This window comes from Bos indicus x Bos taurus, chromosome 12, assembly GCF_003369695.1.
Source record: "Bos indicus x Bos taurus breed Angus x Brahman F1 hybrid chromosome 12, Bos_hybrid_MaternalHap_v2.0, whole genome shotgun sequence".
Lineage (NCBI taxonomy): Eukaryota > Metazoa > Chordata > Mammalia > Artiodactyla > Bovidae > Bos > Bos indicus x Bos taurus.
In genome coordinates, this window is record NC_040087.1 from 70332076 (window position 1) to 70356402 (window position 24327).

Below are 24327 nucleotides of genomic sequence, written 5' to 3' on the forward strand. Positions count from 1 at the left end.
TGGGACCTCAAGGAATTGATCTCTGCCCAGATTATCAATGTTGTTACTTAGAGTACCTGGAAGCTAGCAAAGAGCTGGTATCTCTGTGAATCTGGAGGCACATTTGCTCAGTGAAAATGAGAACCCTAGGTCAGTTACTGGGATATGGAGCAGTTCTCCTTCCCTGTTATCTGAATACATTTTCCTGCACACAGTGTGTGCCCCAGGCCTGAGGTCTTAGGTGATGGCTGGGTAGGACCAGCTGGACAGATTGGGATAATAATGGAAGAACTCTTCATTCTGATGCAGTGAAGTTCAAGAAGTTTTGGGACAGTAAAGCTTAATGAGAAGTAAATGTTGAGTATTTCCCCTGGCAGCTAAAAGAAGCCTGAAATCCGACACAAATACTTCTGTTTTCCTAGATTTATCTGTTGACCCTCTGCTGTTTGGAAAAGTTAGAAAGAAGTTATTTCTTATAAAAAAGCTAGAAAGAGTCTGCTACCTTTCAGAAATGATTTGCAGGTGGTGTTTGGGTTTTCAGTGATTAAATCTGCTGAGTTAGATGGAATGTAAGCTAAATAATTGGTTTCATGAAATTAACTTCCCATTTTGTGATCTTCTGTCTATGCTGCTTTCCTGTCTTTGTATTTTATTTATTTATTTTTTTTAGAAAAGCATAGTATATACTTTGTTTTATTTATTTATTTATTTATTTTTATTTTTTGGCCATGCTACATGGCATACGGGATCATAGTTCCCTGATCAAGGATCAAACCCTTGCCTCCTGCATTGGAATTGTGGAGTCTTAACCACTGGACTACCAGGGAAGTCCCTGCTCTTTGTATTTTAGATAATGGAAGATCTAAACTGAACGCAGGATGTTTTAAAATGTAAACAGATTTTCTTTGTGACCTCCAGCTCTCTTAATTCCTCTGGTACACAGAATGCCTTGCAGATTATCCATGATTCCCAAGCAGTGTGCTATTACTGACCATAAGTACTGGCAGCACCAGCAAGAAGAGGCAGGTGATGCCAGTTCAGGGTGAAGCTTTTAGGGTTAGGATTCAAACTATGAAAACCTCTGTCCTGTGAATATTAGGAATCCCTTTAATGCTTAGAGAAACAAGTACCAGACTAATGTTGAATTTGGTGCGCTTGTAGGTCACTCCTAATTAGGACAGAATAGCCAGAGAGCTCCCAGCATGCCTGGCCCCTGTGTGCACCTCCACAGGGATAGCAGGTTGGGAGGACAGGTTTCTGCCTGCCTAGTGCCCTCAGGGTGGAGAGGAGGAGCTGAAGCCTCTGCCTGGGCCAGAGACACAGAGACCACCTCCCAGGTTATCAGTGCTTCTCTCTGAGAGGTGAGGTCTCCACCTGCTGCTGTGTAAGTGGGATGATCTCATAGAACCAGAGTGGGTTCACTCAGTCCCTTTCTCTAAGAGGCGATGAGTGGCCAGGAGTTATGTCCTATTCTCATGACCCTTAGAAATGGCCTAGCATTGCCTGGTTACCCAGTTACTTGGTCTCTGTCTGAGGTCACTTTTGCTGACGGTCTCTGGTCCAGGTGGAGGCTGTAGGAAATACATATTTGTGTAAACCTTCACTTTGGAGCTCAGCTGATAGGCAAGAAGTAGACAGAAACCTCCGAGTCCCACAGTAAGGTTTCTGCCTTGACTGAGAGCTGATTCCCCAAGAGCCATACTGGGTCTTACCTTTCCCAACCTTTTGTTCTAAATGTTCCTCACCTCCAACCAACTGGGACTAGGGAGTGGGGCTGGTGGTGGAAAAGGTACAGTGGGGTAAGAGCAACCATTGAGGACAACACAGTAAGGGACAGGAGGAAGGAGCACTGAGCATGGACAGGGACCTGCTGTGTGTATCCTGCTGGTTCTTGAGTGTATATATTATCCATTTGGTATTAGTAATATCAACAGTGATGACCTTGAGTCATAATGTAGCCACGCATTCTGGGAAACAAACTCACTCAGGACAATGCAGATAGTGGAGTGCAGTTTATTACACGAGTGGGCCCAAGGCAGAGTCTCCTCTTAGCCAAGGACCCTGACCAGTTTTTGTGAAAACCTTTTATACTCTAAGTGTACGTGCTCAAACCCACCTCCCTAAATTCCTTGAAACTAGTCTGGACAAGGTGAAAGAGAGATACGATCAAAGTTATCCCATGATTCATGTGTCATAAGCCTAGATATTTAAACAGTGGACATTTATCAATAGGCCTGTGGTCATACCCTGATAAGCATAATGGGATTTATGACTTTGTTCTGTTACAGAGATAATTAGCACATTCTTTTAGGCGACTGGACTTCCCTGGTGGCTCAGACTGTAAAGTGTCCTTCTACAATGCGGGAGACCTGAGTTCAATCCCTGGTTTGGGAAGATCCCCTGGAGAAGGAAATGGCAATCCACTCCAGTACTATTGCCTGGAAAATCCCATGGACAGAGGAGCCTGGTAGGCTACAGACCATGGGGTAGCAAAGAGCTGGACATGACTGACCGACTTCACTTTAGGTGACTGGAGAGTCTAGGTACAAGTCCTGAGGCTCCTTCACTGGGGGGTCTCGTTTTCCATTGGTATATTGTTTCCATAGATACTGGGCATATAGCTCAAAGTCCACAGTCCAGCCCAAGATGGAGTCCTGCTTTCAAGATGGAGCCTGTTCTGTTTCCTCCTTCAATAAATGAAGGTTATCTTTTCAATCCACTTTCATCTTGTTCTTAAAAGCATGTACATAGCATTAAAAATTAAAAACAATTGAAGTATAATTGGCTTACAACATTGTATTAGTTTCAGGTGTGCCACATAGGTTTTCAAGAATATTTCAAAAATACAAAACCAGTATAGGATTACAGGGTAACAGAATATGTCACCCCAGAACATACATCTATGCATCTTTGGATTGTTTTGAGCTTTTTTTTTTTTTTTTTTTTTAGAATAGACACAGGAGAAGCTCTGAAGACAGAGTATAAGCTAACCTTCTATGAGGGACATTTACACTGATAAAGGAAATCTCCATTTGTAAGGGTGTCTCCTTCTTTGTACCAGAAAGATGGCTCTAAATCACATAAGAATCCTGTCAGTGGAAAAGTCTTCCAGAAGTCTTAAATCTGCATGACACACCCAGTCCCATGGTGTTGCTTTTCCTATTAATCTCTCATAAGTACTACCTCACTTTTCTGTTTGTCTTGAGCTCAAGATGGTATTTAAGGTAGTGAATTGAGCCAGGAGATACCTGAGTATCTCCCAGGTATATAGGAGGTCTGCATATTAATAAACTTCTGTTTCTTTTTCTCTTGTTATTCTGTCTTTTATTACAGGGAGTGTTAGCTAAGAACTCAGAGGGTAGAGGGAAAATAAGCCTCTATGTCATCCTAAGTCAGCTTCAGTAGTTCCCAACTCATGAGCAGTCTTGAATCATCTGAACCTCTACTCTCACTTCCCCAAATTATTTTGAAGCAGTACCTAGATATCACATCATTTTTATTCTGTAAATATTTTAGTCTGTATCTTTAAAAGATGTAGAGTTGTCCCTTTATATAATTCTATCCCCATTATTATGCCTAAATATTAACTTTAATATCATCAATATCGAGCCATTGCACACAGTTATCCTATTTCCCCTTGCCTTGTAGTCTGAAGCAAAATAAAAAAAGGCACATTTGGTTGACAGAGGTTGCATGGATTAATTTCTATTCCCCTCCACCTCTTGTCTGTCTCCTCTCAGCTATTTATTTTACTTATTATTATTATTTAAATGGAAGAAACCAAGTTGTTTGTCCTGGAGAGATTCACACAGTCTGGATTTGGCTGATTGCTTCTCTCCCTGTGTCACTTTACATGTTCCTCTGACAGCCTACAGTCCATGGGGTCACAGAGTTGAACATGATTGAGCGACTAACACTTTCACTTTCTGGCACCTTAAGTTAGTGGTTAGAAGCTGATCTGACTCATTAAGGATTTCTCTGCCCCTCCTTTATATAGGAGGTAGGCTTGTAGGGTTGTGCACCTCCCTTATAAAGTAGACAAAGTCTTCTCTTTTTATGTGTGTGAGATGTTAGGAACTATTCATGATCATTACTCAAGTTTCATTAACTCATTAGGAATTACAAAATGTTGATGTTCTAATTCTAATTTTTACCTTTTTCATTTATTAGCTAAAATAAAGAGCCACTTTGCCATTGTTAACTCTTTGGTTACTCTGAGCTATAGTATGTATAGGAATGGCAGGGAAAATTCTTATTTTTTTTTAACTTAAAACATTTTTTCCCCTTCTTTATTATTTTTGCCAAGCCAAGTGACATGTGGAATCTTTGTTCCCTACCAGAGATCAGACCCATGTTCTCTGCATTGAAAGTGTGGAGTCTTAACCACTGAACCACCAGTGAAGTCTCTTTTTTACATTTTTTTCTTAATATATGTGCTTTGTTGTACTGTAGTTGACTTACAATCTTTCAGATGCACAGCAAAGTGATTCAATTATATATAGTAGTGTTAGTCACTCAGTCCTGTCCAACTCATTGTGACCCCATGGACTATAACCTACCAGGCTCCTCTGTCCATGGAATTCTCTAGGCAAGAATACTGGAGTGGGTTACCATTCCCTTCTCCAGAGGATCTTCCCAATGTAGGGATCGAACCCAGGTCTCCCACATTGCAGGCAGATTCTTTACCATCTGGGCCACAAGGGAATATTTCAATTATACATATATGCATATATTATTTTTGAAATTATTTTCTATTATAGGCTATATAAGATATAGATTATAGCTCCTATGCTATACAGTAAACCTTTGTTGCTTTTCAAGTATTTATTTTTTTTATAATTAGAAATCTAGCATTCTATCCATACTAAGTCAAACAAGTAGAATCAAAATGTCATAAAATTTTTAGCTAAGCAAAAGTTCATGTTTTCTAAAATATACATATATTATACATATTATTTATGTATACAAAAGCTTTCCTACTGCACTTGATAAAGGCTTGAGGAAGAACATCAAAAACAAAAGAAGAGATGGAGAAATTGGAAAATACAAACTAAGTAAAATTGGAGCACTGAATATGAAATAGAAAAAGTGAAACAAATTAGATAAAAGTAAAAGATCATATAGTCCAGTTATTTTTAAACATGGCTGCTCACTAGAGATATATCTAAAGCTCTGGAGGAAAAAAAAGCAATACCTATACATTTGTATTTTTCAAAAAATTCCAAGATAATTCTGATATGCATCTGAATTTTAAAAAGTGGTAACAAGTTATTCTATTAAATTGCAGTGTTCATGATATAGAGTATTATTTTTCTGTTGACCAATCATGACAAAATGGCATTAAGTGAGTACTAGTTACATAATCACAATAGCAAAACATGTTTATCAGTTTTCACAATCAGTAGCCAGATAAAAAAAGAAAGGATAATTACAATTGCAAACCATAATTAACCTAACAATATAAAATGAAAGAAAGACGTGAAAATGTTAGTTGCTCAGTCATGTCTGACTCTTTGTGACCCTGTGGACTGTAGCCCACCAGACTCCTCTGTCTGTGGGATTCTCCAAGCAAGAATACTGGCGTGGGTTGTCATTCCCTTCTCCAGGGGATCTTCCCGATCCAGGGATCAAACTCGGGTCTCCCACAGGCAGATTCTTTACTGTCTGAACCACCAGGGAAGTCTACTCAGTTCAGTTCAGTTTAGTCGCTCAGTAGTGTCAGACTCTTTGCGACCCCATGAGTTGCAGCATGCCAGGTCTCCCTGTCCATCACCAACTCCCGGAGTTTACTCAAACTCATGTTCATCAAGTTGGTGATGCCATCCAGCCATCTCATCCTCTGTCCTCCACTTCTCCTCCTGCCCCCAATCCCTCCCAGCATGAGGGTCTTTTCCAATGAGTCAACTCTTCACATGAGGTGGCCAAAGTATTTGCAATATAAAATAATTACATAAAATTTGAGGGGTCAGGGAGTGATGTCGTAATTGGAAGTGCACATATGCATATATTTTCCTCCACTTAGCCAGTCTGTGTCTTTTGGTTGGTACATTTGATCCTATTATTGTTTTCTTAATTTTTTGTTTATTTTCTGTAGGTCTTTTCCTTCTCTTGTGTTTCCTGGCTAGAGAAGTTCCTTTAGCATTTGTTGTAAAGGTGGTTTGGTGGTGCTGAATTCTCTTAACTTTTGCTTATCTGAAAAGCTTTTGATTTCTCCATCAAATCTGAAGGAGAGTCTGGCTGGGTAGAGTATTCTTGGTTGTAAGTTCATCCCTTTGAGCACTTTAAATATATCGTGCCATTTCCTTCTGGCTTGTAGAGTTTCTGTTGAGAAATCAGCGATTGCCTGACGGGAGTTTCCTTGTATTTGTTGTTTTTTTCTTGGTGCTTTTAATATTTAACATTTTATCTTTGTCTTTAATTTTTGTCAGTTTGATTACTATGTTTCTTGGTGTGCTCCTCCTTGGGTTTATACTAATTGGACTCTCTATGCTTCCTCAACTTGGTTGACTATTTCCTTTCCCACGTTAAGGACATTTTCAGCTATTATCTCTTCAAATATTTTCTCATGTGCTTTCTTTCTCTTTTCTCCTTCTGGGTCCCCTATAATGCAAATGTTCACATGCTTAATGTTGTCCCAGAGGTCTCTTTGTCTTCAGTTCTTTTCATTCTTTCTGTCCTCCAGGTCATTTATTCGTTCTTCTGTCTCAGTTATTCTGCTATTAATTCCTTCTAGTGTGTTATTCATCTCTGTTTGTTTAGTTCTTCTAAGTCTTTGATAAGCATTTATTGCATCTTCTCCATTATTTTCCCAAGATCCTGGATCATCTTCACTATCATTATTCTGAATTCTTTTTCTGGAAGGTTGCCTAGCTCCACTTCATTTAGTTGTTTTTTCTGGGGTTTTATCTTGTCCCTTCATCTGGGACATAATTTTCTCCCTTTTCATCTTGATTGATATTTTGTAATATGGCTCTTGTTTTAGCTGCTGTAGGACTATATTTCTTCTTGTCTCTTCTGTCTTCCCTTTGATGGAGGAGGCAAAGAGACTTGTGTAAGCCTCCTGATGGGAAGGACTGGTGGTGGGAAAAACTGGGTCCTGCTCTGGTGGGCAAGGCCTTGCTCAGTAAAGTTTCAATCCAATTATCTGATGAAGATGGGGTTGCACTCCCTCCCTGGTAGTTGTTTGGCCTGAGGTGACCCAGCTCTGAGGTGTGGGGTCTATGGTAGGGTTAATGGTGACCTCCTAGAGGGATTACATCAAGGGGGACCTTCCTGGACTGCTGCTTCCAGTGCCCCTGACCCTGTGGTGAGCCCCTGATAACCCATGCCTTCACAGGAGACCTTCCAATGCTAGCAGGTAGTCCTGGTTCAGTATCTTGTGGGATCCCTGTTCCTTCCATTTGGGCCTTGGTGTGCATGAGATTTTGTTTGTGCCGTCTATGACTGAAGTCTCTGTTTCCCCCAGTCTTATGGAAGTCTGAAATTCCACTGACCTTCAAGGTCAGATTCCCTGGAGAGTCCCAGTTCCTTTGTCAGATCTCCAGGCTTGGAAGCCTGATATGGGATTCAGAACCTTCACAACAGTGGGAGAACTTCTTTGCTTTTATTGTTCTCTAGCTTGTGGGTCACCCACCCAATGGGTATGAGATTTGATTTCATTGTGATTGTGCCCCTCCTACTGTCTTGCTGTGTCTTCTTTGTCTTTGGATGTGGGGTATCTTTTTTTTTTGGTATGTTCCAGCATCCTCCTCTCAATAGTTGTTCAGCAGTTAGTTGCATTTTTGGTGCTCTTGCAGGGGGAGATGAGTGCATGTCCTTCTACTCTGCCATCTTGAACTGCCTGTTTTTACTTTTTAAAAACTAATTTTCAAAATAGTGAGTTGCTTCTCCTTTGGGGTTAATGAATTTTGTGGTTGTTGTTATTTATTTTGTTGTTTTGTTGCCAGGGTCCAGCCCCGGCTGATCCAGGGTATTCGAAGGAGAGACGTAGGCGAGGATCAGGAAACAACTGCTTAATTAAACGTTAATTAAGGATATAAAGAGTAATAGAATAAGGATAGCTCAGTGAGGAAATTCAGTGGAGAAAAGAGGCTGAAATAAGGATAGCTCAGTGAGGAAATTCAGTGGAGAAAAGAGGCTGAGTAGTTTGGTTTACGCGGGAGACCAATAAAACTTCAAGACAAGAAGTTTGCACCACTTACGTAGGCCGCAGGCATCCTTCCGTTCTCTCGAAGGAGAGGAGACACTAAGATCCCCGGTCAGATCTTAGAAGCCCAAGCATAGTTAGCAAGCATGGCGGGTTCCATGCTCCAGATGGAGACTCAGCCAGAATTTGGGAGAGAGTGCAACATGGGGAGACCAAGTTTGGGTGAACAAGGCCTGCATTTTATTTTCCAAAGTAGTTTTTATACCTTAAGTTACGCATAGAGGATAATGGGGGAAGGGGTAGAGTCATGCAGCAAGCCAGGCTTTCTTCCTGCAAACTTATCATATGCAAAAGCTTAGGTGATTTGCGTCATCTTCTGGCCCAGAGGCCTGTTAACATTTTAAGACCCTTTCTTCAGAAAACTTATTTTTCTCTAAAGGTGATTGGTCAGGAGCCACCCTCCAAAAGCATTAGATAAAGTTGCATTCCTACAGAGCAAAGGTGTGGTGGGCTATAACAAGAAAAAGAATTAACTCAAGGGTCCCAGGTTACAAACATTAAAGCTACTACTTACACCAATTATATTAATCAATACACTGCCAGGGACACAGCAGGTAAGGGATATGGAAACTTAGCAGCAAACATTGGTCCAACAAGTGAAAATCCCTTCACCAGTACAATTTCTAATCAATCTTTTAACTACTCAAAAGAATCTGTGTTTAGACAGTTTAGAACATCTTCTGCCTCTCACAGTTGGGAGGCTCTGAACAATCACATGTGGCCAGAAAAACCTATTCAGGCAGGCTAGAGGATTTCCAAAGGAGTTTGTAGGTTAAACACTGTCACACCCAGGAATTATTAACTGGAACTGTAAGCTAACTCTTTTTTCAGAGAGAGGTAGTGGAGGACAGCCCCCCGTAAAGTCAGAGGTGTAGGTGAAGGCACAAAGCAGAAAGTAGGCAGACTCTGGTTTTGGGTGTAAATGCTCGAGAATTTCCAGGGGGACTCCTGAGGCTCGATCCTGCCTTTGCGTATGCCAAGCCTCCTTCCTCATGACCTTTGTCATGGGTGGAGCTCCTCACGCTGGCTCCCGGCAGTGATAGAATTCCAGTTGAGCTATTCCAGATCCTGAAAGATGATGCTGTGGAAAGTGCTGCACTCAATATGCAATATGCACTCAATATGCAATATGCCGGCTGCCGGCATTTTGTGAAGCCCCAGAGAAATTTAAGCATTTCTGATGTGCTTCAGTTGTTACGATGATTACAGTTGTTATGCTTATGCCAACCTTTGGCCATCTTTGGCCAATGGGAATCTATCCAGGTTGGGTCCTAAGTTTTTGTACATATTCTAGTAGGCTTAGCTAGCCTTTTCTGCTTTCTGATGTGACAAGATATTTCTAGTTTATCTTGTGCAGCTTTTCCCCCAGCCCTGGTATCAGCATTTCTTCAAGCAACTCTGGCTCCTTTTGGTGGGAAATGGTATCTAAAGTTTATAGTCTGAGCATTAGAGTTGCTCCTTGCTGCTTAGTTGGTTATTGCTTCTCAGCTTTTTGATTGGACAGAGAGAATACATTTAATAGTTTTTTTAAAATTTGGTTTATTTTTATTTTTGGTTATGCTGGGTCTTTGTTGCTGTGTGGGCTTTTCTCTGGTTGCTGAGAATGGGGGCTACTCACTAGTTGTGGTGTGTGGGCTTCTCACTGTGGTGGTTCTCTTTTTGCAGAGTACAGGCTCTAGGGCACTCAGGCTTCAGTAGTTGTGGCACATGGGCTTAGTTACACTCTGGCATGTGGAATCTTCCTGGGTCAGAAATAAAATCAGAGTCCCCTGCATTTGGCAGTTGAATTCCTAACCACTAGACCACCAGGGAAGCTGTAGAATACATTTTTTTTTTTTTTTTTTAAGGTAAACATCTCATGAGTCTACATGAGTATTTCCAATTCAAATCAGATTCAGGACATTAGTGTTTTTTCTTCATCTCATTTCTCTTAAATCCATAATATATCTCTTTTTTTCCTGTCATCTATTCTCTGTTGTCCCATATCTAATCCTAGTTTGCAATGATAACAATATAATTATATTCAAGTGTTTTACCTTATGATATGAACACTATCACCCATAACGTGACTTCTCAAAACAGTTTTAGAATTTTTTGCAGTTCATAGTTTCTTTAAGTAGATATATCACACAGAGGATACATTTTCAAATTATTTTGTTTTCAGTTCAGTTCAGTTGCTCAGTCATGTCCGACTCTTTGCGACCCCATGAATTGCAGCACGCCAGGCCTCCCTGTCCATCACCAACTCCCAGGGTCTACTCACACTCATGTCCATCAAGTTGGTGATGCCATGAGCCATCTCATCCTCTGTCATCCCCTTTTCCTCCTGCCCCCAATCCCTCCCAACATCAGAGTCTTTTCCAATGAGTCAACTCTTCGCATGAAGTGGCCAAAGTACTGGAGTTTCAGCTTTAGCATCAGTCCTTCCAATGAACACCCAGGACTGATATTCTTCAGAATGGACTGGTTGGATTTCCTTGCAGTCAAGGGACTCTCAAGAGTCTTCTCCAACACCACAGTTCAAAAGTATCAATTCTTCGGTGCTCAGCTTTCTTCACAGTCCAACTCTCACATCCATACATGACCACTGGAAAAACCATAGCTCGACTAGATGGACCTTTGTTGGCAAAGTAATGTCTCTGCTTTTGAATATGCTATCTAGGTTGGTCATAACTTTCCTTCCAAGGAGTAAGCGTGTTTTAATTTCATGGCTGCAGTCACCATCTGCAGTGATTTTGGAGCCCCCCAAAATAAAGTCAGCCACTGTTTCCACTGTTTCCCCATCTATTTCCCATGAAGTGATGGGACCAGATGCCATGATCTTAGTTTTCTAAATACTGAGCTTTAAGCCAACTTTTTCACCCCCCTCTTTCACTTTCATCAGGAATAGTTCTTCTTAATATGGCTCTGTCAACCAAGTGGACAAGTATATATTTAGTTACTTTTGTTTCATTTTACTCTGAAATTTTAGGAATTGATTTTGAAAAAATTAGTTGTTTTATAATTGTAATTCTGTATAATGTTTTCATGCTTCCAAAGTTAAGTCAACAGAAGAAGCTACTTTTTTTTAAAAGGTTGATATCCTTGTTCCACTCTAATTCCTTCTTTTAGAGGCAACTTAACAAACCCATTTGGATTTATCTTTTAATTTTGTGAATGTAGTGCTTTCTGAACACTCAATTTTTCCTAATGTACAGAAAGGTCTTAATTTCATCATTAGAATCTCAGGACTTGGGGTAATAAGGATTTTTCTTGGAAGTATGATATGTCACATTGAATTCTGATTAAAACCCTTTGTGGTAGACATCCCTGGTGCTCCAGTAGTTAGGAATCTGCCTGCCAATGCAGGGGATGCTGTTTCTATCCCTGGTCTGGAAAGATTCCACATGCTACAAGGCAACTAAGCCTCATTGCACCACAACTACTGAGCCTGTGCTCTAGAGCTTGGGAGTCATAACTAAGGAAACCCACGTGCATAGAGCCCATACTAGGCAACAAGAGAAGCCAGCACAATGAGAAGCCTGGGCACTGTAACTACAGAGTAGCCCCTGATTGCTGCAACTAGAGAAAGCTCATTTGCAGTAATGAAGACGAAGCACAGCCAATTAATTAATCAACCAATCAACCCACCTATCAATCCAGTCAGCCTTTGCGGTACTTATAAGTAAGTCTGTAGATTTTCCAGGCTCAAATGCCATGATATTGTGGGAGAGGAGGATAGCAGATACTTATATGGGATTAGTTCCTGTACCCAGAATTGTCCATGGAGAGGGAACTTTAGGATCCATCCCTAACCAGTTGAACCTAAACCAGATTCTGGAGGCGGGCCTCATGCTCTTAACTGCGTTGCTCCCCTAGGTGATGCTAAGGTGCAGTCAGGATGAAGACCATTGTGTGAAAGAGGAGTGAAGGTATATCTAGGATCCTGATGGTTATGGTTTCCCCAGAGTCACTGCTTTTCATCCTTAGTTCTGGATATTTCTAAACTCTACTCTTGTCACCTGCCCATTTCTAAAGATTAACTGCCTATTCATTTTCCCACAAACTCACTCTTTTCTGCCTATGTTTGACTCAAGCAGTCTTTCTTTGCCTGATTTCTTATTTCTATATACTGTGTTTTCTTTTTTTTTCCTCATAAATCAAAGATCATGGAATTCGGCAAGAAATGTTTCATGGGGAAACATGGAGGAGGCATTGTACCCACTGAGGAAGTTCTGGCATCAAACGTGTAAGAAGTTCCCCTGAACCAAGACATGGGGTCAAACAGATGATGCTTTTAGGAGGCTGAATATGAAGGACTCCATCAAGAAATGTTTGCCTCGGAGACACTGAGATTCTCAGAGAACTTTGAATGATGAGCATTATGGAATTAAGTTGGGCTCTTTAAAAAAATCTTGTATGGTTTTACAGTTGTGAAGAATACTTGTGAAGGAATAAAACTATTTTCACTTGGTTTGTGGAAAAAATTTTCATTGGGTCATAGATTGGTGTCAAAAGTGAAGGATTTATGGGGTAATATTTGTCCTTGTTCCTACTTATCCAGAAAATTTTAATTTGGTTAGTTTCAGGTTTGATAGTGAATATTTTCTCAGCTGTTATATTTCTTACTAGTTGAGTTCAGGATCAAGAAAAGACAGAGGAATTCAAGCTATGGGCCATGAAATGGCATTACTCTTTAATGAGACTGTTTTTTTCAACTGGGTTATTAAATGATATATTTTAGTATAAAAATCCTGACACTTAAGCAGTAATGATGTACCTTTGTTTGCACTTTTTTTTTTTTTTTTTTGCTGAATTTGTTGCATCTGTTGGTATGCTCTTTGGTGGGTGATATTGCTCTTACTTTTATAATTACACTTTTATAATTACACAATGTTAGCCTCAATCAAAGAGCTGAGTAACAGGCAACAGTGACTCCCAGAGACAATCGTAAGTTTCAGGACAGTTTGGGAAGGCAGGTGTTAGTGCTGGGCTTCTGGTGGAGAGCCCCAGGTTTGCAGGCTGCAGCACTGGGCTGTCTTTCACCATACCTGGGGTAGAACCGTGCATGTGTCCAGTTTGACATTCTTGGTTCTCTGTGAAAGCCTCCCATTCCACCTCAGTAAACTCTATAAAAAGTGTGTTTTATCATCTATTGTATGAGGGGCTCTTTTAAGCTCTTCATGCCCCTTGCAATGAACGATGAAGCATGCTGGAAAGGTAATAGTGAGCCTTTGTGCTTTTGAGAACTGAGCATCTTGCTCTGATTTGATCATCTTACTCATTTAACTAAGTGTTATTTGCTTACTTCTCTATTGTTGCTGTTTAGTTGCTAAGTTGTGCCTGACTCTTGCAACCCCATGGATGGTAGCCTTCCAGGCTTCACTGTCCATGGGATTCTCTAGGCAAGACTATTGGAGTGGGTTGCCATTTCCTTCTCCAGGGTATCTTCCTGACTCAGGGATCGAACTTGCAGCTCCTGCTGCATCTCCTGCATTATGGGCAGATTCTTTAATGCTGAACCTTTGGGGAAGCCTTACTTCTTTATAGTAGATGAAAACTTCTGTGACCTCTTGGAAAACAAAGCAGTTGATGCAGGGTGTGAACATGTGTGTGCAACAAAACAGGAGTGTTTGGGTTCAGTGTCACACCCATCTGAGGGATGAGGATAGCTTTCTGTACATATCCTGATTGGGTACTAGTTGGCTGAGCAGAAAATACTTGTTAGTTTTGTCTTATGTTTGGTGTTTTGGATTCTACTTTCCCTTACTCTTGTGCATGGGCTCCTCAACTTCAGATAACAGAAGAGAACTATCAAAGCAGCCTGTCAGTTGTTTACCTTGTCTGTGTTAGTAAGGAGATTGCTTAAAAGGAAAAATTTATCTCAAAATGGAATTCCAGAAAGATTTCCAAACTTTTGGCATTTTGTCTTTTGACAAGTCTGTGGAGGAAATGGTGTTGAGGGCCTAAGTGTTTACTTTTTGTGACTTGAATTTGTGTTGAGAGTTTGGTTTTCCTTCCTGGGGAAAAAGGGTACTTTCTCAAGGGATGACTACAGGGAGGAAGTAGTAGGATGTTTGGTGGAGTGGCTATTTGGCAGGGTGGGCAAGTGTTGCTATTTATTTGGGGAAAGACAATTGTTTTCTGTAAGTCTTACTCAGGAGTTAAGCCCCAATGCCTCCCAAATGATTGGTTTAGTATTTAAAATTTTTGCTCTGGGGAAGAAATCATTTCTTCCAAACCAACACCTGCAGTGTGTGGCTGATGGAGAACCATGGATGTTTTATTTTTAGCTTGTCTTCTGCTGTGTTTAACTTTTAACTCAAGGAAAATCCCAGCTTCTAAGGTCTAGAGATATATTGATGCAGTGCCATGTGGAGCTGAGAGTTTGGGAACCTCCCAAGCCTGGTTTATTTTTGATACACCAACAAAAGCTAGTCTGATATCTTGACCTGCTGACACGTGGAATTCTGGCTGGGAAAGATTGGATCTGTTTGTGTGCCAATGTGTCAGTTCATAAAGGCTCTTAAAGCAAAAGATGATAGCAGGAGTGTGTCTTGCCTACATGCGCCATCTTGACTTTCTGTCGGGCTGGGATGTTGAGACTACAGGGGACCAGGGCAGGCTACCAGCAGGGCTTGTTCATATGGAAGCAAATCTCTTATGCTTCTTCTGTCACCTTTTCCTCATTCATCTTAGGCAAAGACTCACTTGGTGTTTTACTAAATGTGTTCTAAAACACTGGATGTAATATTTATTGAGCATCAACAGTGTACCAAACACAATGTACTAAGGATTTATTACCTTGAAAAAATTTGACTTAAGTTTAAAGCTATTGTCTGCTTGTCTTATAGAAGAGAGTGGATCTGTATATTTTTCTTTTAGATTAGCCATGAGTATAGCATTTCGTAAAAATGCCATTTTAATATGCTGATAATAAAGGTGAAGCTGGTTTGTGTATAGAAATGCAAGAGATTTATGGGTACTGATTTTGTTTCTTGAAAGCTTACTGAATTCATTGATGAGCTTTAGTAGTTTTCTGGCAACAGCTTTAACAATTTCTTTTTTTTTTTAATTTTATTTTATTTTTAAACTTTACAATACTGTATTAGTTTTGCCAAATATCGAAATGAATCCGCCACAGGTATACCCGCGCTCCCCATCCTGAACCCTCCTCCCTCCTCCCTCCCCTACCCTCCCTCTGGGTCGTCCCAGTGCACCAGCCCCAAGCATCCAGTACCATTTATATGTATAGTATCATGTCATTTGCAAACAGTGAAAATTTTACTTCTTTTCCAACTTGGATTCCTTTATTTCTTTTTCTTCTCTGATTGCTGTGGCTAGGACTTTAAAAACTATGTTGAATAAAAGTGGCAAGAATGGACATCCTTTTTTTGTTCCTGATCTTAGAGGAAATAATTGCAACTTTTCACCATTGACTATGTTAGCTGTGGGTTTGTGGCATATGGCCTTTATTTTGTTTAGGTAAGTTCCCTCTATGCCCACTTTCTGCAGAGTTTTTATTATAAAAGGGTGTTGAATTTTGTTGAAAGCTTTTTCTGCATCTATTGAGATGATCGTATGGATTTTATTCTTCAGTTTGTTAATATAATATATTACATTGATTGATTTGCATATACTGGAGTGCTTGCCTCCCTGAGATAAATCCCACTTGATCATGATGTGTAATCTTTTTAATGTGTTGTTGGATTTGATTTGCTAGTATTTTGTTGAGGATTTTTGTTTCTATGTTCATCAGTGAGATTGTCTTGTGATTTTCTTTTTTTGTGGTATCCTTGTTTGTGGAGCCATCAGGTCCTAGACTTTTGTTTTTTGGGAGGTTTTTACTCATAGTTTCAATTTCAGTACTTATGATTAGTCTGTTCATATTTTCTATTTCTTCTTGGTTCAATCTTCAGTCTTGGAAGGTTTTACTTTTCTAAACACTTGTCCATTTCTTCCAAGCTGTCCACTTTATTGGCATATATTTGCTTGTAGTAGTCTCTCATATTTCTTTGTATTTATTTAGTGTCCATTGTAATTTCTCTTTTTTCATTTCTAACTGTTGATTTGAGCCCTCTTCCTTTTTTTCTTGATAAGTCTGGTTAAAGGCTTATCAATTTTGCTTATATTTTTGATGAACCAGCTTTTAGTTTCATTGATCTTTTCTATTGTTTTCTTTATCTCTATTTAATTCATTTCTGCCCTGATTTATCATTTTTTCCCTTCTCCTATCTTTGAATTTTGTTTGTACTTCTTTCTCTAGTTGCTTGAGGTATAAGGTTAGGTTGTTTATTTGAGATTTTTCTTGTTTCCTCTCTTAGCACTGCTTTTGTTGCATCTCATAGGTTTAGGATCATTGGGTTTTCATTTGTCTCTAGGTATTTTTTGGTTTCCTCTTTGATTTCTTCAGTGATGCATTGGTTGCTTAGTAAGATATTATTTAGCTTTCATATCTGTTTTTTTTTTTTTTTTTTACAGTTTTTCCCTTGTAGTTGATTTGTAATCCATAATGTCATGGTTGGATAAGATCCTTGATATGATTTAAGTGTTCTTAAATTTACTGACAGAGAAGACAATGGCACCCCACTTGCCTGGAGGTTGCTTTGTGGCTCAGCATGTTAGCTATCCTGGAGAATGTTCCAATGTGCACTTGAGGAGAATGTGTATTCTGCTGCATTCATATAGAATGTCATATAAATATCAGTTATGTCCATATGGTCTAATATGTCATTTAAGGCCTCTGTTTCCTTATTGATTGTTCTGTCTGTATGATCTGTCCATTGATGGAAGTGGAGTACTAAAGTCCCCCACTATTCTTGCCAATGTTGATTTCTCCTTTTATGAAAAGACAACCCACAGAATGGAAGAAAATATTTGCAAATGAAGTGATTGACAGGGGATTAATCTCCAAAATATATAATAGCTCATGCAGCTCAATATATATATATATATATAATAAAAAAATTGGCAGAAGATTTAAATAGACATTTCTCAAAAGAAAACATACAGATGGCCAAAAAGCACATAAAAAGATGCTTAACATTGTTAATTATTAGAGAAATGCAAATCAAACTGCTATGAGTTGTCACCTGACACCAGTCAGAATAACCATCATCAAAAAGTCTGCAAATAATAAATGCTAGAGAACACGTGGATAGAAAGGAAACCTCCTACACTGTTGGTGAGAATGGAGGTTCCTCAAAAAAACTAAGAAATAGAACTACCACATGATTCAGCAATCCCTCTACTGGGCACGTATCTGGAGGAAACCTTAATTTGAAAAGAGACATGGACCTTAGTGTTCATCGCTTCACTATTTACAATAGTCTAGAAGCAATATAAAAGACTATTGACAGAGAAATGGATAAAGAAGATGTGGTACATATATACAATGAAATATTCCTCAGTCACAAAAAAAGAATGAAAGAATACTATTTGCAACCACACGGATGGGCTTAGATATTATAATACTGAATGAAGTAAGTCAGATAAAGAATGACAAATATCATATGGTATCAGTTATATGTGGAATCTAAACGGATGGTACAAAATGAACGTTGTTCCAAACAGACTTCAAAAACAAACTTATGGTTTTCAAAGGGGAAAGGCAAGGGGAGGAGTAAATTAGGACTTTGAGGTGAACATATACTCACTGCTGCTGCTGCTGCTAAGTTGCATCAGTTTTGTCCAACTCTGTGCGACCCCATGGACTGTAGCCTACCAGGATCCTCTGTCCATGGGATATTCCAGGCAAGAGTACTGGTTGCCTGAATAGTGGGTTGCCATTGTCTTCTCCGCATATACACACTACTATATATGAAATTGATATTAATAATTAAAAAGGACCTACTGTATAGCATGGGGCTTCCCACGTGGTTTAGTGGCGAAGTATCCACCTGCTAATGCAGGAGATGCAGGAGATGTGGTTTTGATCCCTGAGTCAGGAAGATCCCCTAGAGGGGGAAATGGCAACCCATTCTAGTATTTTTGCCTGGAGAATCCTATGGATAGAGGAGCCTGGCAGGCTACAGTCCATAAGGTTGCAAAGCATCAGACAGTGAGCAGGCAGCACTGTGTAGCACAAGGAACTCTACTAAATAATCTGTGATAACCTACATAGGAAAAGAATCTGAAAAAGAATAGATATATGTATATGTATAACTGAATCACTTTGCTGTACACCTGAAACTAACATAGCATTGGAAATCAACTGTACTTTACTGTGCCCATAAAGGTCCACATTGTCAAAGCTTTGCTTTTTCCAGTAGTCATGTACAGATGTGAGAGTTGGACTGTAAAGAGGTTGAGCACTGAAGAATTAATGCTTTCAAACTGTGGTGCTGGAGAAGACTCTAAAGACTCCCTTTGACTTCCAGGAGATCAAAGCAGTCAATCCTAAAGGAAATCAATCCTGAATATTTATTGGAAGGACTGATGCTGAAGCTGAAGCTCCAATCCTTTGCCCACCTGATGCAAAGAGTCAACTCACTGGGAAAGACCTTGATGCTAGGAAAGTTTGAGGGCACAAGGAGAAGGCAGTGACAGAGGATGAGATAGTTAAATGGCATCACTGACTCAATGGACATGAGTTTGAGCAAACTCTGAGAGATAGTGAAGGGCAGGGAAGCCTGGCATGCTGCAGTCCATGGGGTTACAAAGAAATGGACATGACTTAGCAACCGAACCACAGCAAAAATTAAATTAAAAAAAGTGAAGCTTGTGATAAGAAAAACTTGTATGGCTTGTATTTCTAATTAAGGTTTCTTTTCCTTTCCTTTTAGGAAACCTTCAGAGTACTATTACCAACATATTTTGAGGATTTAATTACTTACTTTCAAAATTATGATCCTTCTGATTCTGGGGCTGTGTTCAAAGCCTATGGCTACACTGCTGTACTGAATGTTTGCCTTGTCATTTGGGCAATTCTTCAGCATTTTTTCTCCTATTATGCTCAGCGTATAGGAATGAGATTAAGAGTAGCCATGTGCCATATGATTTACCGCAAGGTAAGTGTCATTTGGTACAAAAGCTTGTACCTCCTCTGAAGAATAAGAAGCATTTTGGGAAAGTTCTCTGTAGATTAAAAATTTTGTAAATGGTGTCATTTACTCCTTGCCAGAGATACTCGATATTTGTTTCAAACCAATTTGTTGTTGTTTGAGCAAACTTTACCAATATATTAAAAAGTTTTGTTTGGAGATCAGACCAAGGCTGCCTTTGATAACTTTATGCATAGGCTGGTGCATAATACCCACTAAACTTATATTGAAATCTAATTAAAAATAGGTATCAAAATTATCAAACTGATTTTCAATGTTTTCTTGCCTAAATCATATTGTGGTATTCATGGAAATTTTGTTGTTTTTCATTTAAACCTTCATTTACATCAAAGTTGTGTTTAAAAATGACTTCAGTGATTGTATCTGTAACATTAAATTTAGGAGAAAAATATGTATTTAATAAAATAAATGATTATATTTTAAATGATGCATCTAGTCATGTTTAATATAATTGTGCTTACTAAATAAAAATATAAGTGAAATCTGTGCCAAATTAGACTCACTCATCATCTTCTGTAGTTCTGATTGTTTTTGATAATATTAAAGAAAATGGTTGAGTGTTTGGGAGAAAACTTGAAATTTTGTTTTTAGCAATTTTAGAGGGTATTTATGTTGCTATTCATTGACGTTGTTTTCTTAATACAATATTTGCTTTTTTAAAAGTATGCATTATAACAGCTTTAATAAAATCTGGTTTGATTTTTCTAGTGTTTTTGTACTGAGAAATGCTATAAAATTATTCTATATTTTACTCTAGTCTTATCTAGTATAAAAGGAGTTAAGTATTTCAGATGTCTTTACAAATGAACTGCCACAGATACACCAGTGACATGTGCTGGAGAGCTCTTGATACCTACAAGATCTTAGGTATCTATTTGTCCTGGGTTGTTTCATTAAAAAAAAAATCCTTATTTAATCATGTTACACACTTGAAATTTTCTGAGAGATAGATTATAAGTGTTTTCACTGCACACACAGAAAGATAACTACATGAGGCAATGGGTATGTTAACTGTTTTAACTACAGTAATCATTTCCCAGTGTACATTTATGTCAAACATCTTGTTGTGCATATATATATATGTGTATATATATATATATATATAATTAAAAATAAACAGAATCCTCATTGAAAGATAAAACCAAGCAATTTAAATGAAAACAAGCACTTCTTTTACTTGGTTGTTACTTATCTAGAGCTTCTATTTTTTAGGAATATTTTTCTCAGCAAATTAAAGGTATCTTTCCTCATCCTTTTTTGAGCAGAGTCTTGTTAATCCTTGGGCTATGTGAACCTGATTCATGGACCTAACATTTGAGGTTCCTATGCAATATATATATATTTTTAACTTTACATAATTGTATTAGTTTTGCCAAATATCAAAATGAATCCGCCACAGGTATACATGTGTTCCCCATCCTGAACCCTCCTCCCTCCTCCCTCCCCATACCATCCCTCTGGGTCGTCCCAGTGCACTAGCCCCAAGCATCCAGTATCGTGCATCGAACCTGGACTGGCAACTCGTTTCTTACATGATATTTTACATGTTTCAATGTCATTCTCCCAAATCTTCCCACCCTCTCCCTCTCCCACAGAGTCCATAAGACTGTTCTATACATCAGTGTCTCTTTTGCTGTCTCGTACACCGGGTTATTGTTACCATCTTTCTAAATTCCATATATATGCGTTAGTATACTGTATTGATGTTTTTCCTTCTGGCTTACTTCACTCTGTATAATAGGCTCCAGTTTCATCCACCTCATTAGAACTGATTCAAATGTATTCTTTTTAATAGCTGAGTAATACTCCATTGTGTATATGTACCATAGCTTTCTTATCCATTCATCTGCTGATGGACATCTAGGTTGCTTCCATGTCCTGGCTATAATGGATTAAAGATCTAAACGTAAGACCAGAAACTATAAAACTCCTAGAGGAGAACATAGGCAAAACACTCTCTGACATACATCACAGCAGGATCCTCTATGACCCACCTCCCAGAATATTGGAAATAAAAGCAAAAATAAACAAATGGGACCTAATTAACCTTAAAAGCTTCTGCAATATTGTTTTTTACAGCATTGGACTTTCCTTTCACCCCCAGACACATCCACAATGGGATGTTCTTTTCACTTTGGCTCAGCCTCTTCATTCCTTCTGGAGCTATTTCTTTGCTCTTCTCCAGTAGCATGTTGGGCATCTACTGACCTGGGGAGTTCATCTTTTAGTGTCAAATCTTTTTGCCTTTTCATACTGTTCATGACATTCTAAAGGCAAGAATGCTGAAGTGGTTTGCATTCCCTTCTCCAGTGGACCACTGTTTTTTTTTTTTTTTTTCAGCTGAGCTGTTTAAAATCCTAAAAGATGATGCTGTTAAAATGCTGCACTCTGTATGCCAGCAAATTTGGAAAACTCAGCAGTGGCCACAGCACTGGAAAAGGTCAGTTTTCATACCAATCCCAAAGAAAGGCAATGCCAAATAATGTTCAAACTACTGCACAATTGCACTCATTTCACATGCTAGCAAAGCAATGCTCAAAACTCTCCAACCTAGGCTTCAACAGTACATGAACCAAAAGCTTCCAGATTTTCAAGCTAGATTTAGAAAAGGCAGAAGAACCAGAGATGAAATTTCCAACATCCCTTGGATCATAGAAAATGCAAGAGAATTCCAGAAAACATCTACTTCTGCTTCATTGACTACACTAAAGCTGTTTACTTTGTGGATCACAACAAACTCTGGAAAATTTCCTCAAGAGATGGGAATACCAGACCACCTGACCTTCCTCCTGAGAAACCTGTATGCAGGTCAAGAAGCAACAGTTAGAACCAGACATGGAAAAATTGACCGGTTCCAAATTGGGGAAGGAGTACATCAAGGCTGTATATTGTCACCCTCCTAATTTAACTCAGATGCAGAGTACATCATGCGAAATGTTGGGTTGAATGAAGCACAAGCTGTAACCAAGATTGCAGGGAGAAGTATCAATAACCTAAGATATACAGATGACACCACCCTTATGGCATAAAGCAAAGAGAAACGAAAGAGCCTCTTAATGAAAGTGAAAGAAGAGAGTATAAAAGCTGGCATAAAACTTTCAAAAAAATCAATATCATGGCATTTGGTCCCATGATTTCATGGCAAATAGATGGGAAATCAATAGAAACAGTGACAGACTTCATTTTCTCAGGCTCCAAAATCACTGCAGATGGTGACTGCAGCCATGAAATTAAAAGATGCCTGCATCTTAGAAGAAAAGCTATGACCAATCTAGACAGCATATTAAAAAGCAGAGACAGTACTTTACCGACAAAGGTCCATCTAGTCAACTATGGTTTTTCCAGCAGTCATGTATGTATGTGAGAGCTGAACCATAAAGAAAGCTGAGTGCCAAAGTATTGATGTTTTTGAACCATTGTGTTGAAGAAGACTCTTTGAGATTCCCTTGGACAGCAAGGAGATCAAACCAGTCAATCCTAAAGAAAATCAGTCCTGAATATTCACTGGGAGGACTGATGCTGAAGTTGAAGCTCCAAAACTTTGGCCACCTGATGTGAAGAACTGATTCATTGGAAAAGACCCTGATGCTGGGGAAGATTGAAGGCAGGAAGAAAAAGAGACAACAGAGGACGAGATGGTTGGATGACATCACTGACTTGATGGACATGAGTTTAAGCAAGCTCTGGGTGTTGGTGATGGGCTGGGAAGCCTGGTCTGCTGCAGTCCATGGGATCACTAAGAGTTGGACATGAGTGAGTGACTAAATTGAACTGTGCATTTTTTCAGCACCAGTTATTGAAGAGATTGTGCTTTCTTCATTGTGTATTCTTGCCTCCTTTGTCTTAAATTAGTTGACCCTAAGTGTATGGGTTTATTTCTGGGCTGTCTATACTGTTCCATTGATCTATGTGTCTGTTTTGGTGCCAGTATCTACTGTCTTCCCTTGGGCTTCCCTTGTGGATCAGCTGGTAAAGAATCTGCCTGCAATGTAGGAGACCTGGGTTTGATCCCTGAGTTGGGAAGATCCCCTAGAGAAGAGAAAGGCCACCCACTCTAGTATTCTGGCCTAGAGAATTCCATGGACTGTGTAGTCAATGGGGTCACAAAGAGTTGGACACGGCTGAGTGACTTTCACTTCACTTTCATATTATTATTTTGATTACTGTAGCTTTGTACTATGGTCAAAGTCAAGGAGTGTGATTCCTCCAACTTTGTTCTTCTTCTTCAATTTTTTTTTTGACTATTTGTGTCATTTGTTTTTCCATACAAATTTTATATTTTTTTGTTCCAGTTCTGTGAAAAATGCCATTGGTAATTTGATAGGTGTTTCATTGAATCTGTAGATTGCCTTGGGTAGTATGGTTATTTTGACAATACTAATGTTTCCAATCCAAGAACATGGTATATCTTTCCATCTGTTTTGTAATCTTCAATTTCTTTCATCAGTGTCTTATAGTTTTGGAGGTACAGATCTTTTGCCTCCTTAGGTAGGTTTAGTCCTAGGCATTTTAGTCTTTTTGATACAATGGTAAATGGGATTGTTTCCTTAATTTCCCTTTCTGATACTTTCTTAATAATGTATAGAAATGCAGCACATTTTTGTATATTAATTTTGTATCCTGAAACTTTACCGTATTCATTGATGAAATCTAACGGTTTTCTGGTAGTGTCTTTAGGATTTCCTATGTATAGTATCATGTCATCTACAAATAGTGACAGTTTGACTTCTTCCTTTCCAATTTAGAGTCTTTGTATTTAAAAGAATTGTCTTTTTACAAAGTTAGGAATTGCTGAGGTAAAACCACAGAGGTAACGTGGATTTCAAGAAACATCACTCAGTTGTGTCTAACTCTTTGCGACCCCATGGACTATACAGTCCATGGAATTCTCCAGGCCAGGATACTGGAGTGGGTAGCTGTTCCCTCCTGCAGGGGATCTTTCTAACCCAGGGATTGAACTCAGGTCTCCCCACATTGCAGGCAGATTCTTTACCAGCTGAACCACCAGGGAAGCCCAAGGATACTGCAGTGGATAGCCTATCCCTTCTCCAGGAAATCTTCCTGACCCAAGAATTGAACTGGGGTCTCCTGCATTGCAGG

General features: G+C 39.2%; 1 protein-coding gene across 3 annotated transcripts in view; it reads left to right on the top strand.

Annotated features, from left to right (window-relative positions):
• Positions 1-24327, top strand: part of LOC113902484 (multidrug resistance-associated protein 4-like) — a 327639-nt gene that overhangs the window by 63859 nt on the left and 239453 nt on the right. For all 3 annotated transcript variants that reach the window (XM_027557819.1, XM_027557818.1, XM_027557820.1), the window contains exon 5: positions 18949-19173. In XM_027557819.1, coding sequence (XP_027413620.1) covers positions 18949-19173 — 225 coding nt within the window. The remainder of the gene's footprint in view (positions 1-18948; positions 19174-24327) is intronic.